Below are 19037 nucleotides of genomic sequence, written 5' to 3' on the forward strand. Positions count from 1 at the left end.
GGAAAAAGCTTGGAGCAGGTCAGTGCCGGGAATGACTCCTTACACAGTTCTGCATGAATTAGAGTCAAATCTGGTTAATACATATTTAATTTGCCTGGATTTACATTACAGTGGCAATGTGCATTAATACAACATCATTTGTGTTGTATAATGTCCCTCAGGAACAGTAGCAAAGGTTGATACTGAGTCAAAGAAGGAGATATTAGAATGGATAACTAAAAACATGTGCGGGACCTGGGTTCGATTCCCGGCTTGGTCTGTGTGGAGTTTGCACATTCTCCCTGTGTCTGCGTGGGTTTCCTCCGGGTGCTCTGGTTTCCTCCCACAGTCCAAAGATATGCAGGTTAGGATGATTGGCCATGCTAAGTTGCCTATAGTGTCCCGGGATGTGTAGGTTAGAGGGATTAATAGGGTAAATGTATGGGCTTGTGGGGTTAGGGCCTGGGGTGGGATTGTTGTCAGTGCAGACTCGATGGGCCGAATGGCCTCCTTCTGCGCTGTAGGGATTCTATGATTTCTATGTAGGTTTTAACCAATATCTTAAAGAAGGTGACAGTGGTGGAGGGGTTTAAGGAAAGAATTCCAGAACTTAGGACATAGACAGCTCACAGCACAGCTGCCAATAGTGGAATGAAGGGGACGAAAAGATATAAGGGGCAAATTTTCCTGTTCTGCCTGCCATGGGAATCATAGCGGGCGAGGGGTGGACCATGGAAAGGTCCGTTGACCTTGGGCAGGATTTTCCGGTTTCGGGACGAACGTGGCTGGAAAATCTCACCCTAGAGGCCAGAACTGGAGGAACAGAAGGTTGTAGGGCTGTAGGAGATCATAAAGTTAGGGTGGGGAAAGAGGACAGGGAGGAATTTGAAAATGAGGATGAGAATTTTAAAATCAAGACTTGAGTGTACATTTTTCTTAAAGTTTATTTATTAGTGTCACAAGTAGACTTACATTAACACTTGAAAATCCCGTAGTCGCCACACTCTGGTGCCTGTTCGGGTACACTGAGGGAGAATTTAGCACGGGCCAATGCACCTAACCAGCACGTCTTTCGGACTGTGGGAGGAAACCGGAGCACCCGGAGGAAACCCACGCAGACACGGGGAGAACATGCAGACTCCACACAGACAGTGACCCAAGCCGGGAATCGAACCGTGATCCCTGGCGCTGAATGGCAGCAGTGCTAACCACTGTGCCTCTGTGCCACCCATACTGCATACTGGCAGTCTATGTAGGACAGTAAGCACACAGGGATTAGTATGGGTTAGGAGAGAGTTTGGATAAGGCCACTTTCATGGAGGATGGAAGACGAGAAGCCAGTCAGGAAAATGCTGAAATAGTCAAGTCAAAAGCATGGGGGAATGATTTCAGAGCTGGCAAGCAAAGACGGGTGAGCAATGTTATGGTGGCGGAAGTAGGCGGACTTTGTGGTGATAAAGATATGGGAGCGGACATTCGATTCTGGGTCAAGAAAGACGCGGAGGTTACGAACAACCTGAGACGGGTAGAGTTGGGCCAATGCCCACATGGAACCTAACACCGTCTCTTCAAATGATGCTTCCGGGGTATCGCGCATAGATAGGAAATAAGAAGGTGCCAATAATTAAGGGACTGAAGGTAACGGGGTGAAAATTCAAGCCATGGCAGGCAATTCTGGTCACGACTGAATTGGTAAAAGTGGAACCAGGAATGTAGCCCAGTCCATCACGCAAACCAGCCTCCCATCCATTGACTCTGTCTACACTTCCCGCTGCCTCGGCAAAGCAGCCAGCATAATTAAGGACCCCACGCACCCCGGACATTCTCTCTTCCACCGTCTTCCGTCGGGAAAAAGGTACAAAAGTCTGAGGTCATATACCAACCGACTCAAGAACAGCTTCTTCCCTGCTGCCGTCAGACTTTTGAATGGGTCTACCTCGCATTAAGTTGATCTTTCTCTACACCCTAGCTATGACTGTAACATGACATTCTGCACTCTGTTTCCTTCTCTATGAACGGTATGCTCTAGCACGCAAGAAACAATACTTTTCACTGTATGCTAATACATGTGACAATAATAAATCAAATCAAATCAAATTTAATCAAATTTAGGATGGACGTAGGGAAGTTGTTTCCATTAACAGGGGAGACTAGGACGCGGGGGCACAGCCTTAGAATAAAAGGGAGTCACTTTAGAACAGAGATGAGGAGAAATTTCTTCAGCCAGAGAGTGGTGGGTCTGTGGAATTCATTGCCACAGAGGGCTGTGGAGGCCGAGACGTTGAGCGTCTTCAAGACAGAAATTGATAAATTCTTGATTTCTCGAGGAATTAAGGGCTATGGGGAGAGAGCGGGTAAATGGAGTTGAAATCAACCATGATTGAATGGTGGAGTGGACTCGATGGGCCGAATGGCCTTACTTCCGCTCCTATGTCTTATGGTCTTATGGTCTTAACTTACACCATTGTTTTTCACGCAATTAACCTGTGTGATCAATAACCTCCCCCGTTTTCACAATCCAAATCCTCTGAAATGATACCGAATATTCAATTTCCACTGCTTTTGATAGGAAAAGCTAGTTAATGCTATGCACCTGCTCCGCTGGCTCAGTCACTCTGATGAAAGCCAGCACTTAATAACTACTTAACAGATTGCATGGAGCTATAACCGCACACTCTCAGTATGATCAATTAAACAGACTTATTAGCGCTGAAGTGTTGGCCACATTCATTCTCAGGGGATGCCAACACAGAGCTTTATGCTTATTCCCTGTGAAATACTTACTCAGTTTAAATGACCCGAGTTACACATTCTGTAAGATCGGAATATTGCAAAATCAGCTCGCCGCACTCTTAACTGAACAAGGAACTGTAATAATGATTGCTTTTCTTTATGCAACATTGATACAATGAATGTAAGTCTCCTTTAGCTGTTCTGTTGCAGTAAAATTAACTGTGTTCTCTCAATGCATACTGATTAACCCAATCCAACTACTGATTGCCTTTAATAATTATCGGCATAAGAAAAAAAGCAATGCTGCGCTCGCTGGAAATCATAGAATCCCTACGGTGCAGAAAGAGGCCATTCGGCCCATCGAGTCTGCAACAACACAATCCCACCCAGGCCCTATCCCCGTAACCCCAAGTATTTACCCTGCTAATCCCCCTGATACTAAAGGGCAATTTAGCACGGCCAATCCACCTAACCCGCACATCTTTGGACTGTGGGAGGAAACCGGAGCACCCAGAGGAAACCCACGCAGACACGGGGAGAACGTGCAAACTCCACACTGACAGTGACCCGAGACTGGAATCGAACCCGGGTCCCTGGCGCTGTGAGGCAGCAGTGCTAAGCACTGTGCTGCCTGAAAAATCAAAATTTTCAATGTTGCTGGCCAGTAAAAATAATCAAAGCAATCGCCGTTCAAGCATTCACTCCATAAAATTCACAACACTAGCACCTCTGTGTATATCAGAATAACAGCAGAACAAACTTGAGAAGCGGTTTAGGGATTATCAATGCAGTAAGATAGAGCCATGGATAGGGGAACTGCTCCTTACAATAAGTCTAGACCTATCTGCTGGTAATGATAACCCAGTGGTGTCCCGTACCTGATTACCGAGCTTACTCCTCCGGTTTAAAGAGCTGCTATATTGAACAAATTACACTAGGATGCATCTTTTAGTTTTGTAACCATTGCAGATTTGACTCTGGCACATTTGACAATTAAGATGCATGAATTCTACATGTTGAGAAATTCAGGCATAATTCTCAAGCTGGAAGGTTATTCATTCTCACTTACTTGTCACGTTCTTCCTGGTTTTGGGCCATGGTCGCCGAACCTTTCGCCGCAGAAGAACGCTTTCCTCTGCTCCCAGAGTGGGAGCACTCGCTTGTCTCCATGCCTCACTCATTGTAGACATAAGGCATTACCAGCTTCCTGTGCCAGTCATCACACGCACACTCACTTACTGTCCCTTGCTAACTATCCCTTCGCTGGTGCACCTGAACCATGCAGAGGTTTTGCTGCAAGCCTGGTTTAAACAGGATCAAAGCAACACCCCTCACCTCCCCACCCCACCCCCCCCCCTACGTAGCACACATAACATTTACAGTCACAACCTGCTTGCCCTTGGAAGTCACTTTATAAAGAGTCAAAAGCTTTTTCCAACAGGTCGCAGCACCCAACACCTAGACAATGCAAATGGCCATCACCATCCAGAACCCATCACCATCCAGAACCCATCACCATCCAGAACCCATCACCATCCAGAACCCATCACCATCCAGAACCCATCACCATCCAGAACCCATCACCATCCAGAACCAGTTTATTTATTAGAATGCTGCACTTTATTTTGCTTTCACTTAACTGCTTTCTCCAAGTCAGGGTCACGGGAGGGGTCACAGCCTATCCCAACAGATGCTGGGGGCAGAATTTTCCCATCCCACCTGCGGGCGGGACACGGACTATGCAAAGATCGGTGGACCTCGGGCGGGATTTTCCGGCCTTTGGGCGAGTGTGGCCGGAAAATCCCGCCCTGGGTGTTAGGCAGGGTATAATCAGGATGGGATGCCAGTCCATCACTGGGCACACACCCACACAAACCGAGGGGCAACTTAGCTTGGCCGATCCGCCTAACCGGCACATCTTTGGACAGTGGGAGGAAACCGGAGCTCCCAGAGGAAACCCACGCAGACACGGGGTGAATGTACAAACTCCACTCAGACAGTCATGTGAGGCCAGAATCGAACCCGGGTCCCTGGGGCTATGAGGCAGTCATGCTAAGCACTGTGCCACCGTGCCACCCTTGCTGCGATTTATTAAATCTTAACTTCCACTGTTTTTAAGGGACAATTAGGGACCATTTTTGAAATGTGCTTCACCAGATTGCTAATTGGTGCGTTTCTTTCTGAAACTTTTACCTAGAAACAAAAGGTGGCCATTTGGTCCTTTGAGCCTGTTCTGCCATTCAGTTAGATCATCAGGGATCTTATCCTCAACTCTGTTTACCTGTCCTTGTTCCAGATCCCTTGGTATACTAGTAAAAATACATTGTTCTAGCCTTAAAAATTTCCATTGACCCAACATCTACCACCTACCTGATGGAGGACCAAGTTTGAAATTTCCATTCTACCATTTGTGTGATCAAGTGCTTCCTGATTTCAAGCCTGAATCTATAGCTAGCTCTTCATTTTAAGACTACGCTCCTTGCCAGTCGACTTGTGTTTAACTTTAATTTGATATGTAGGCCAGGATTTTCCAATCCTACCATGGCGGGGTGTAGGGCAGGCCAGATAAAGGTCTACTGAACTTGGTGGGACTGGAAATTTCCATCCATAAAATGAGGAGTTTTTATGCAACTCCAACATCTAGATCAATGAGCAAAACCAAGATGGCTGCACACACGGTTAGAATAAGTGATCACATGTGATGGCCCTCTTGTCCTGAATATCGCCCCCCACCAGCTGAAATAACATTTCCCTGGGAGCGCTCACGGTGGCACAGTGGTTAGCACTGCTGCCTCGCAGCACCAGGGTCATGGGTTCGATTCTCAGCTTGGGTCACTGTGAGTGCAGAGTTTGCACGTTTTCCCTGAGTCTGCGTGGGTTTCCTCTGGGTGCTCCAGTTCCCTCCCACAGACCGAAAGATGTGCCGGTTAGGTGCATTGGCCGTGCTAAATTCTTCCTCAATGTACCCGAACAGGCACCGGAGTGTGGCGACTCGGGGATTTTCACTGTAACTTCATTGCAGTGTTAATGTAAGCCTACTTGTGACACTAATAAATACACTAAAACTATTCTATTGAACCCTTTAATTTTTTTTAATTGCTATACCTTAACTTTCAAAACCCAAGGGAATACAAGCCAAGACATGTTTTTGCTATTTTTAAGTATGGTTAATGATGTTATCCAGAACCGAATAAAGGCGGAAAACAGTTGGAATTGTTCTTCCTAGCTGATGAAAATTAAATGAAGACCAGGATAACGTCAATAAGTGATACAAACACACGGTAGCACACTTACAAAGACACAGAAACAGATAAGTGGGTTAATCTGAAGAAGACTGGTATATGGTGTCCTGGACTGTACAGTGGGAATAATCAGATTAGATCTGCCCAATTCACAGACAGAAAATGGTCAACTCAGTCAGAAGATTGAGTAAGGTTCTATAGTGCCAGAGCTCCACTCAACTCCAGTTTACATCAGTATTCCCAGTGTCTAGAACAAGAACCTGCCCATTTTCTGGGTGATTGGGTGCCAGTGGTGCTAAAATGACATTATTCTGTTACACAAACAAGAAATTGTGACTAAAGATCTGTGCAGATGGAACATAATCTGAGCAAATGTGAAATTGTCCATTTTGGCAGGAAGAATAAAATGAAGCTTATCTAAATTTGGGTGGCACAGTGGTTAGCACTGCTGCCTCCAACGCCAGGGACCTAGGTTCAATTCTGGCCTCTGGTCACTGTCTCTGTGGAGTTTGCACATTCTCCCCGTGTCTGTATGGGTTTCCTCCGGATGCTCCGGTTTCCTCCTACACTCCAAAGATGTGTGGGTTAAGTTGATTGGCCATGCTAAATTAACCCTAGTGCCAGGGGGAATTAGCAGGGTCAATATGAGGAGTTACGGGAATAGGGCCTGGATGGGATTGTGGTCGTTGCAGATTCGATGGGCCAAATGGTCTCCTTCTGCACTGTAGGGATTCTATGATTCAATTATTCTAAATGGTGAGAGGATACAGAGCTCTGAGGTGCAGAGGGACCTGGGTGTCTTAGTGCATGAATCACAAAAAGCTAATATACAAATGCAGCAAGTAATTAGGAAAGCAAATGCAAAAGCAAAATACTGCAGATGCTGGAATCTGAAACAAAAACAGAAAATACTGGAAAATCTCAGCAGTCTGACAGCATCTGTGGAGAGAGAATAGAGCCAACGTTTCAAGATGAAGGGTCATCCTGACTCAAAAACGTTGGCTCTATTCTCTCTCCACAGAAGCTGTCAGACCTGCTGAGATTTTCCAGCATTTTCTGTTTTTGTGTAGGAAAGCTAATGGGTTGTTATTACATATTGTGAAGGGAAGTGATTACAAAAGTAGGGAGGTTATGCTTCAGTTGGCCAGGGCATTGGTGAGACCACATCTGGAGTATTGGTCTCCTTATTTAGGGAAAGATGTAAATGCGTTAGAAGCAGTTCAGAGAATATTTACTGGACTAATACCTGGATAGGGTGAATTGTCTTAAGGGAAAATGTTGGGCAGATTAGGTTTGTATCCACCAGAGTTTAGAAGAGTAAGAGGCAATGTGATCGAAACCTTTAAGAATCTCAGGGATCTTGACAGGGTGGATGTAGAGAGAATGCTTCCCTCTTGTCAGAGTGTCTAGAACTAGGAGGTCACTGTTTAAAGATAAGAGGTCACACATTTAAGTTAGAGATGAGGAGAAATGTTTCTCTCAGGGCGTTGTGAGTCTTTGGAACTCTCTTCTGAATCACCGAATACTACAGTGCAGAAGAGGCCCTTCAGCCCATCAAGTCTGCACCGACGCATGAAAGATCCTGACCTGCCCACCTAATCCCACTTGCCAACACTTGGCCCATAGCCTTGAATGTTATGGCGTGCCAAGTACTCATCCAGGTACTTTTTAAAGGATGTGAGGCATCCCGTCTCCACCACCCTCCCAGGCAGCGCATTCCAGACTGTCACCACCCTCTGGGGAAAAATGTTTTTCCTCAAATCCACCCTAAACCTCCCCCCCCTCACTTTTAACTGGTGTCCCCTCGTAACTGACCCTTCAACTAAGGGAACCAGCTGCTCCCTATCCACCCTCTCCATGCCCCTCATAATCTTGAACACATCAATCAGGTCGCCCCTCTGTCTTCTCTGCTCTAGAGAGAACAACCTAAGCCTACCCAACCTCTCTTTATAACTTAAATGTTCCATCCTCAAAGGCAGTGGAAGCAGAGCCTTTGAGTATTTTTAATGCAGATCTAGATAGATTCTTGATTAGCAAGGGGATAAAAAGTTATTGGGGTAGATGGGAATGTGGGGTTGAGGTTACAATCAGATCAGCCATGATCTTATTGAATGGCGGAGCAGGCTCGAGGGGCCGAATGGCCTACTCCAGCTCCTAATTTGTAAATTCATATGTAAATAGGAGCAGGAGTAGTACATACAACACATGGAGCTTGCTCTGCCATTTAGTATGGCCACGGTTGATTTGAGGTTTCAACTCCACTTTCCTGTCCCTTCCCCAATTCCCTTGATTCCCTGAGGGGTGAAAAATCTGTCCATCCCAGTGTTAAATGTATTCAACGATGGACAATCCACAGCCCTCCAGGGTAGAGAATTCCAAACGTCCACAAATCTTTGAGTGAAGTAATTTCTCTGCATCTTAGTCCTAAATGATTGGCCCCTTATCCTGCGATCCCGTGCTTTAGATTCCCATTTTACGGGCCTCATTTTCCATCGAGGTTCCCTCCTTTGTGCTGTTTCACCTTCTCACCTTTTTGAAATGCCCATCCAGGATTCCAGAAAGCGGGAGAGAAGTTAAAGGGCCCAGCGTAAATGTCTGGCAAGGTCGGTGCTCACAGTTCGTACAGTCAATCAGGTCAGTAGTTTGCCCTGCTCTCCCAGACTCTGGTGTTGTGTTATCCGGAGGGGAGCCCAGAAAGGGGAAAATAGTTAGAATGGAAGAATACCTTCACCAAAATGTAACATAAAGTACCTACAGAAGAATCATTTCAGATAAACTTTCACCACAAGGTGTGCAAAAACCTCTGAAGTAAAGAGAAGACTTCACTTGAAAGTTACATTCCAGATGGGTGGCACGGTGGCACAGTGGTTAGCACTGCTGCCTCCCAGCGCCAGGGACCCGGGTTCAATTCCGGCCTCGGGTCACTGTCTGTGTGGAGTTTGTACATTCTCCCCATGTCTACATGGGTTTCCTCCTGGAGCTCCGGTTTCCTCCCACAGTCCAAAGATGTGTGGGTTAGGTTGATTGGCCATGGTAAATTGCCCTTTAATGTCAGGGGGATTAAATATATGGGGTTACGGGGATAGGGTCTGGGTGGGACTGTTGTCGGTGCAGGCTCGATGGGCCAAATGGTCTCCTTCTGCACTGTAGGGATTCTATGATCTATTCTATGATCTAGCACCATAAATTACACATTGTAGGACCCCAACTGAGTGCCATACTTGAATTGAAACACAAATGTTGAAACAAAAACTGACAAAATGACGGAAAAGGTGTGAAATCTTTCATTTTTAAGATGCCGATTAAATGGATAAAAGATAGTTCGCCAAAAAAAATGAGAGTCGTGTAGAATGGAACCATGAGGTAGATCTTACATGAGTTTCAGTATAAATAAATGGACATTTGACAATGAGCAATGTTTGAGAACTCGAGTCATTGTCTTTCTGCTTTGTCAGGATTCTACATTGATGTTCCATTGAGAGGGAAAAGGTCTTTGCTCGGGGATGAAGCTGTGGAATTTTCCACACAGCCCAAAATCCAGACTTAATCACCCTGATAGCACAAGATTGATCTACCAGGAGGTGGACAGGTTACAGGGGTTAAGAACTGAGACTGACCCCAGCGCAGTCTAACCTTCAGTCCCGATTCGGAGGCATTCCAACATTTAACCAACTGATTGTGTCCTGAGACAAAGCAAGGGATGACTAGAAACAACAGTCATTCTCTCGCTGTAACATGCTACTTTACCATCCGCTGTTCAGTGTGCGGTAGTCCCTCTTGTTAGTTGTTTCAATTGAGGTTAAGTAGGTGAAAGGCATTGGTTGGATGGTTACTTGAGCACATGTAAAGAGGTACTTAATGATACAGGAATAGAATGGAGTCTGGAGATACATACCTGTGAAGCTCAACGCAAACTGGAGGAACAGCAGCTCACCTTCCAGCCAAGCACATTACAACCTTCTGGTCTCAACATCGAATTCAACAATTTCAGATGATTAGCACCTCGACCCCTTTGTTTTCATTTTATTTCATTTCTAACTGTTCTCTACCTTTTATTTCTTTATTGCCTTTCGTTATTTTTCTTTTCCCCTATTTTATCCCCCCTTTCCTTACCTTTTCTCCCCCTTTGCTTCCCCTTTCCCCCTTTTTCTCAATTTTACCTCTCTCCCACCCATATCACCCCTCCCCCCCCACATCTCCATCTGTCACAGTTTACCCTCTGATTTCAGCTTCTCTGCCGTTTGGCCTTTCATAACTTCTATTCTCTCTGTGGGCTGCCATTAGCAGCCTTTCCCCTTGTTTCTGTGGCTATGACTCATCTTTCATTCTCTCACCCTGCAGTATATATATCTCCCACTTTCTATTTAGCTGTGACAAGGGACTCGAAACGCCAGCTCTTTTCTCTCTCTGCAGATGCTGCCAGACCTGCTGAGATTTTCCAGCATTTTCTCTTTTGGATACATACCTGTAATGTTTCATTCTGTGAATGAATTATGGGCGGCACGGTGGCACAGTGGTTAGCACTGCGGCCTCACAGCGCCAGAGACCAGGGTTCAATTCCGGCCTCGGGTAACTGTCAGTGTGGAGTTTGCACATTCTCCCTGTGTCTGTGTGGGTTTCCTCCAGATGTTCCGGCTTCCTCCTATGGTCCAAAGGTGTGCAGGTTTGGTGGATTTGTCATGATAAATTACCCTTAGTGTCAGGGGATTAGCAAGGTAATTATGTGGGGTTATGGGGATAGGGCCAGGGTGGGATTGTTATCGCTGCAGGCTCAAAGAGTCTCCTTCTGCACTGTAGTGATTCTATGAAATCTATTCAAGCAAAGTCCAGCTGTGATTTTTTCTTTCGCCACTTGATTTTCAGGAGTATTTAAGTCAAAGTTATGCCATCTCAACACATCTCCAATCTCCAATATTTCTTTGACCCACTATCTACTCCTCAGATCAGATACCAAAGACTTTGCTCAGGCCCAGTTAGTTTATTAGTTTATTTATTAGTGTCACAAGTAGGCTTACATTAACACTGCAATGAAGTTACTGTGAAAATCCTCTCGTTGCCACACTCCGGCGCCTGTTCAGGCACACTGAGGGAGAATTTAGCACAGCCAATGCACCTAACCAATACGTCCATCGGACTGTGGGAGGAAACCGGAGCACCCGGAGGAAACCCAGGGAGAACGTGCAGACTCTGCACAGACAGTGACCCAAGCCGGGGATCGAACCCGGGTCCCTGGCGCTGTGAGGCAGCAGTGCGAACCATTGCGCTACTGTGCCGCCCTGGCCTGAAAGTGTTAACAAAAAAATGGGCAATTGCTTAAAGATTGGATGTGTTAGGTGAATTGAAGGCTGATGATGTTATGGTTAACCTCACTGAGCGTTGTGTAATGGGTAACCTAAAAGTTTATTGTGACAACACCAACTGCCATTTCACTTAAGGGACTGACAACACCAGCTGCCAATTATTTAAAGCTGTATTGATGCCCTTCTGAGCCGAGCTTCCAGAATGCACAGTTCTGAAACATTTCCCAGTGAATTCAAAACATATCGCGCTGAATCCAGTTCCGACACAACAATGTCATTCCACGTAGTCTCTGTCCTCTCCACAGCTCATCCACACCATGTCCGAACACTCCACTCCTTTGGCACTGCGACTCAGTTGACTATTTCCAATTGCAACATGCCCTTGGCATCAAATGGCAGAACAGGATGCACAATACAGATATTCTCAAAAGCTGCACTATAATCGGAATTGAAGCCACGATCAAAAGGTTACGCTGGTCTGGACACATCGCTTGCATGCCTGGTTGTAGGATTGCCAAAGTTGTAGTGCCAGCTCTGTGGTAAGCTGTAATCCAAATAAAGGTGGGCAAATGGAAAGCTATACAGATACGCTAACAGCCATGTTAAAATCTTGGGATAGTAAGCCCCAGGAAAACACGGACTGGGATTTTCCGACCTCGCTCGGGCGAGGCTCGTAAAATCCTACTCGAGGCCAATGGAGAATTCTGAGCTGCGAGCCTCGGCCGCTCCGATTCCGAGGTGGTAAACATCCGGCCACAGCCACTGACACCACAATGGAGAAGCCAAATTGCAAGATTTAGCTTCGGATGCCAGGGAACACATCTGTCCACCTGTCCACTTCTAATACAATGGGTAGGATTTTATGGCCTCACGTGTCCTGAAACTATAAACTCCCACCCAAGGTCAACAGACCTTCCCATGGTCTGCCGCTCGCTCCAATTCCCGTGATGGGCGAGGCGGCAAAGCTCCAGCCAATATGTCCTCGATCGGGTTCTTCATCCATCAGCCCACCAACTGCAACTGAGGCCCATCCACCGATTCATTGAGAAACCCATTCATATAACAGCTGCTCACTCAGCACAGCCCAGGATTTCTTTTCCGACATTGTTCTAAAGCAATCACGGAATTATGATGATGCTGGAGGAGGCCATTTGGCCCATCATGTCTGCACCAGCTCTCCAAATCAGCATTATGATCTGGTGCCATTCCCCTGCCTTTTCTTCATACCCCGGCACATTGTTTGTATTCAAATAATCACCTAACACCCCCTTCAATGCCTCCATTGAACCTGCCTCCAGCACACTCCAGCACACTCCAGCAGACTCGCTGTGTGAAAAGGAAATCTCACACACATTTCCTTCTTTTGCAAATCTCGTTTGTGTTCTAATGGGCAGGAACAGTTTCTCCCCATCTACTCTGTCCAATCACCCCCCAACCCTCCCAACCTCCATCTTCATGAAGCTTATCTTCATAACTGAAGTTTCTCATCCCTGGAACATTTTTTGTAAATCTCCTCTGCATTCTTTTTTTTGTTCATTCATAGGACATGGGCATTTATTGCCCATCCCCAGTGGCCCTTGGAAGACAGTTGAGAGTCAACCACATTGCTGTAGCTCTGGAGTCACATGTAGGCCAGACCAGATAAGGACGGCAGATTTCCTTCCCTAAAGGACGTTAGTGAGCCAGATGGGTTTTTCCAACAATCGACAATGGTCATCAGTAGATTCTTAATTCCAGATACTTTTTATTGAATTTAAATTCCACCATCTCCCGTGGCGGGATTCGAACCCGGGTCCTCAGGCCATTAGCTGAGTTTCCGGATTAATAGGCTGGCAATAATACCACTAGGCCATCGCCTCCCCTTCAGTTTTGTTTCAGCAAATAATATATATTTCTGCAGCACTCATCACGTACAGACAGGACACTTCTCAGGGAGAAGGACAAGGCAAAAAGAGTATGGAAGGACAAAAGTACAACAGAGGGGGTCTTCTTTGAGGATGCTTTTGTAACATGGAGAGGAGTAGCACGTTTTTGATCGAGGGACTCGAGGGAGCAATCAGAATCGTGAGTCTGTGTTTTAACAAGGTTGTCAGTCCTACCATCAGAGGTCAAGGTGCTTTGCAGAATGTGAGGGAGACTGTGCTCATGGGCACACGCAGAGTCTCAGTGAAGTGTAACTTAATGCCGGGATCGAAGGAAGGACAATTAATAATTAAACTATTTAAAATTCAAATTAATCAGTAGGAACGTGAACTGCATTGTGCTGCTGGCCTAATCTTCCTGAGGGAATGTCCGGGATACCAAATGCAGCATTTCCTCAGGTCTGTCCATGTGACAGTGTGACGTGGACCAGAACGAGTGGGAGTGCGAGGATTGGGGGGGATGGTGGATGGGGGATGTGTGCTGTATGGAGATGGGACCATAATCAACATTGTTTAGCTTAAACTTTAGTTTTTATTAGTGTCACAAGTAGGCTTTCATTAACACTGCAATGAAGTTACTGTGAAAATCCCCTCGTCGCCACACTCAGGCGCCTGTTCAGATACACTGAGGGAGAATTTAGCATGGCCAATGTACCTAACCAGCACATAGAACAGTACAGCACAGAACAGGCCCTTCGGCCCACGATGTTGTGCCGGATTGTGGGAGGAAACCGGAGCACACGGAGGAAACTCAGGCAGACACGGGGGGAGGACATGCAGACCCCACACAGAGAGTGATCCAAGCCAGGAATTGAGACCGGGTCCCTGGCGCTGTGAGGCAGCAGTGCTAACCACTGTGCTATCATGAGCGCTTCCAGAGAAATGCTATTTCAGCTGGTGGGGAGATTCCGGGCCCTACCCCCATAACCCCACATATTTACCCTGAGGGTTTTCCAGCTGAATTCGCCCCAACACCAGAAATTCCAGCCCAAGGTCACCAGACCTTTACATGGTCCTGTCCTGCCCGCTCCCATTCCCGTGGTGGGCGGGGCAGGAAGCTTCCATTCTGTATTTCACTTGATCCACACAAAAATAGCTTTATTTATTCATAATCAGCATTGTTTTGCCAAATGTTTCTTGATGTACAGTGTCAGGAAGCAGAGGTAGGTTTAAGTGATCTATATTTGTATTGTTAAATATTAGAAATAATGTGTAGATTTAAGTGGGTCTTGTGTAGGAAAGGGTGTAACTCTAGTTAGATTTGTGTTAAACAAAGGTGTTTGCATGTTGGGGGATATTGGTTTCAGTTCAAACTGTGTTTCTGTTGTGTTGAGAGAGTTTACGATGGAATAAGTAAATAAGAGCTTGGAGAAAGAACGAGGTGTCGCTTAGCAACCAGGGGCCACTTTTAGGGAGAAGATCTTTTGAATTTTATTGTTTAACTGGATCCAGGCAGTTGGAGATAGGAAGTTAGAAAGGGAACAGCTCTCAACTCTGCCAAAAGCAGGAAAGCCATACACTGGAGTAATGTGCACAAAAGCAAGCTCCAGAGAAGCTAAAGGATCGGTAGTTCTAGAAACCAGGGAATGAAAAAGAAGCTCCAGGAACATTGAAGTAAAATGGAACAAAGAGGAACTACCATTGGAACAGGGTACTATTCATTGAAGTTAAAGTCAAAACTGGGAAGAGAAGAGCTGATGAGGTTGGCTATAAAAAAGCCACATATCTGAAGCAATCGTACGGTTTGGCGTCATTTCCAGTTTTTGAAACAATAGTATTCTGTTGGAGACTGAGAACCAGAGTTTTCGTGTAGAAGTTTGAATGTACATTGCAATTCAAGACAAAGGAATACTGAAGGAAGAGTTGGATACCTGGAAGTGAATCCTTGCCAAAACAGCTGATGGAAAGCCTTGGTTGAAAGAAGATTTTAAAGCATGTCTTTTTGAGAGTGGAGCTTGGAAACACTTGTGTGACAGAAGAATGATCGAGTGGCATTTGCCGCATGGTTTCAGAGTAGAGTGTGTCTGACCACAGTCAGCCTGTAGGCTTAAATGGAGTCACAGGTTACGTAAAAAGTGGGTCAAACTCTTAAAGCAGTTTATTAAGAAGCAACGGTTTAAGTATGATGCATAAGCCAAATAGACAAGAAAAACATCCAACCCGTTACAGTTGAGGATGGTTCATCCATCCCAGAGGACAAATGGGCAGATGACACAGAGTGGATGCTGTATTTGGTGGTAGCAGTTCCTTCTCTCTCAGCTTTTGTGAGCCAATTGGAGTGTTAGGAAGCTCACCCCGGGCTTCCTCTGATTGAAGAAGCCTGGAATTTTACCCTCCCGAGCATCGGTAAATAAACCTTATATCCAGAGGGTGGCAGATGCCTCTTCGATCCCATTGACCCGACACCACGGGGAAGGTACTTAGGATAAACCCTGCTATTTCTGTCTAAAACCCATGAAGTCATCTCATGACTGGCTAAGACATCCTGTTTAATCTTTACTCAGACAGCTGGTTCGCATATGGGTCATGAATTCCAACCTTATCAGTTTTAAGAATGTCTTGCTTCAGAGCCCGTGCCAGAGTCATGTCCTTGGCAAAGATACAGGCCTAAGCTTTTCTGTGTTTATCAACCAGTTGGCCGCTTGTGGAAGCTTTCTTCATAAGAGAGCGAGAGGGAGAAAGTTACTTCTATAATATTCAATAATTTTTAAAAGGGTTTTATACAGTTATTCTACAGCGATTTCTTACTGGAGCAAGTCCCATTTACCCAACGTCTGTGCTCACTGACCATTGACTCCAGGTCAAGTAACGTCTTCATTTTCAAATTCACATACTTGTTTCTAAACTCCTCCGTGGCCTTCCTCTTCACTATCTTCAGTAATCTTCAGCAGCCCCCCGCAATCCTTCGGGATATCTGATTTCCTCCAATTCTGGTCTCTTGGACATCCCCAATTTGAATCGCTCCACCGTTGGTAGCTGTGTCTCCAGTTGCCTGGGCCCCAGCCTCTGGAATAGTCTCCCTACACCTCTCCACGTTACCACCCTCCTTTCAAACACTCCTTATAACCCACCGTTTTGACCCAGCATTTTGTCATCTGACCCAATATCCCTGTATTCTTGATACCACACGCTGCTGTGAAGCGCTTTGGGATGTTTCATTATGTTGAAGACAACACAAATGTAGATTATAACTGGTGCCTCAAAGTATCAGTACAATCAGCCATCTCAATAGGTTAAAGGAAGTTCTTTAAATGACTAACATTCCAATTGTTGTATAACGGTTTTTTTTAGATTTCTTGCGCAAAACTCCTCTCCACCATCTGGAAGTGGGTAAAATCCACACCATAGAGGTCCCCAATCAACATCCACACTTCAGGTCTATATTACAGCTCAATAATAAAGTAGCTTTTGCAGTTTTCTAAAAATCCTTGTAATAGTAGAAACTCTACAAATGTGTTTTGCCTCAACTTTCAGTATTTCCTGTTTCCTTTAGGCAGTGCTTAAAATAGTCGCAGGAATTCTACCGCCCCGCCTGCCACGGGAGTTGGAGCGGGCGAGGGGCGGACAATGGGAATGTCCGTTGACCTCGGGCAGGATTTTATGGCCTCGTTCATCCCGAAACTGGGGGATTTTCATAGTAACTTCATCGCAGCGTTAATGTACTTGTGACACGAATAAATGAATCAAATTCCACTGGGCGAGCATTCACGGCCTCACTCATCCCGGAAACGTAAAATCCGCCCAGTGGAATTATTTTTATTTATCAGTGTCACAAGTGGGCTTACCTTAACGCTGCAATGAAGTTACAGTGAAAATCCCCTAGTTGCCACACTCCGGCGCCTGTTCGGGTACACTGAGGGTGAATTTAGCACGGCCAACGCACCTAACCAGCATCTTTCAGATTGTGGGAGGAAACCGGAGCACCCGGCGGAAACCCATGCAGACACGGGGAGAATATGCAAACTCCACACAGATGTTGACCCAAGCCAGGAATTGAACCTGGGTCCCTGGTGCTGTGAGGTAGCAGTGCCACCAAAGCAATGAGGTTGAATCTTAATATTTCCAGACAGTATTATTGTGATGAACTTCCTCTGAAAGCTCCGTAGCATCTCTGGTGGAAAGTCAGAGTTAATACATTTACATGGACATGGACACCGGTTAAAATTGCAAACGCACCAACAATGTGATTGATTGGAGTCAATGAAAAAGGGATTCAATTGGATAGTGTCAGACAGGCTGCCAATTTCCTAAGCTCCAAGTTACATGACTGCTGAGAGATTGGGACTAATCTCCTTGGAGAGAAGAAGGCTTAAGAGGAGATTTGATAGAGATGTCCAAAATCATGAGGGAGCTGGACAGAGTAGATGTTGAGAAACTCTTCCTCCTTGCAAAAGGATCAGTAATGAGAGGGCACAGATTTGCAAAAGAAGCAAATGTGATGTGAGAAAAAACTTTTTCGTGCAACAGGTGGTTCAGGTCTGGAATGCAGTTCCTGGAAGTGTGATGGAGGCAGATTCAATCGAGGTAGTGGATGATTAATTAAATAGAAACAACATGCAGGGGTACGGGGGAAAGGCAGGGGAATGGCACTAGGTCATGATGCTGATTTGGAGAGCCGGTGCAGACACAATGGGCCAAAAGGCCTCCTTCTGCACCATCTTCTGTGATTTCACCTCCAATATCTGGATCATTAATCTTGGTAATCGTTAACAGGCTGGTTCAGCAATATTTGTGGAATAGCAAACCAGCAGCGAAGAACAACACTCGCTTTCGTGCTTTGACTTTGGGCTTCCACTGCGGTCACTATCTTGATTGCTTCTTCTTACTCCAGTTAGATAAAGCCTTGTTGGATTGCCCACTTCTAATGAGGAAGAGGTAAAATCCAGTCTGACCCTATTCTTTGCTTTCTTTAATCAAATCACCACACGCTGAGGCCCAACAAAGTCTTGTCCTGTATGTATACTACTTCAAAATCAATCCATTTGATTAAAAGGGCAAACAAAAGTCTTATAAGGTTGAAAATGTTTTGAGTGCTGCAAAACCTTTATGTTTGTCAATGTGAGCATTTTCTTTTTGCTTCTCCCACATTTTCTGCAAGTTCCTTCTTCAAATCCCTCCATCAACAGAAGTGCAAAAGGTTATAAATTTCATCTAGTCAGTCATTGTTGTGGGTCTTAGATGAGGTTGCCCTTGGTCAGGACTGATCGAGGCTGCTGGAAGCAAGGCTGTGGGTAAACGTAACCTTTTATTAAACAATCTACTCACTATGTTCCATACAAGGCTTAGCATGAGGCTTAACACAGAACTCTCTTATGTGATCTTACGTCACTGATGATATGGACTGCCTGTACACATCTAACATTATCCCTTTATACTACAGTCAGAGCTTTAGAAAGATACAGTTTATTCGCTACTAACTATTCCTATTGTCTAATCATTTCACAGACTGTTATCCCGTGAATGTATAGCACCGCTTTCAATTTATTTTATTTAATCTTCCCTTTTTTTTAGTCAATCATGGGACATGGGCATCGCTGGCTGGGCCAGCATTTATTGCCCATCCCTAGTTGCCCGAGGGCAGTTGAGAGTCAACCACATTGCTGTGACTCTGGAGTCACATGTAGACCAGACCAGGTAAGAATGGCAGATAGGGGTGGCGATGGCCGAGAGGTATTATTGTTGGACTATTAATCCAGCAATCAGCTAATATTCTGGGGACCCAGGTTCAAATCCCACCACGGCAGATGGTTGAATTTGAATTCAATAAAAAAATCTTGAATTAACAGTCTACTGATGACCATGAATCTGATTGTGGCAAAAACCCATCGAGTTCACTAATGTCCTTTAGGGAAGGAAATCTG

General features: G+C 45.5%; 1 protein-coding gene across 1 annotated transcript in view; it reads right to left on the reverse strand.

The window, feature by feature from the left end:
* clcnk (chloride channel K) overlaps positions 1–3902 on the reverse strand; it is a 69175-nt gene extending 65273 nt beyond the window's left edge. The window contains exon 1 of the mRNA XM_078238544.1: positions 3782–3902. Within this exon, the coding sequence (XP_078094670.1) occupies positions 3782–3902 (121 nt within the window). The remainder of the gene's footprint in view (positions 1–3781) is intronic.
* Between the last annotated feature and the right edge of the window lie 15135 nt (positions 3903–19037).

The sequence above is a fragment of the Mustelus asterias genome, chromosome 22, assembly GCF_964213995.1.
Source record: "Mustelus asterias chromosome 22, sMusAst1.hap1.1, whole genome shotgun sequence".
Lineage (NCBI taxonomy): Eukaryota > Metazoa > Chordata > Chondrichthyes > Carcharhiniformes > Triakidae > Mustelus > Mustelus asterias.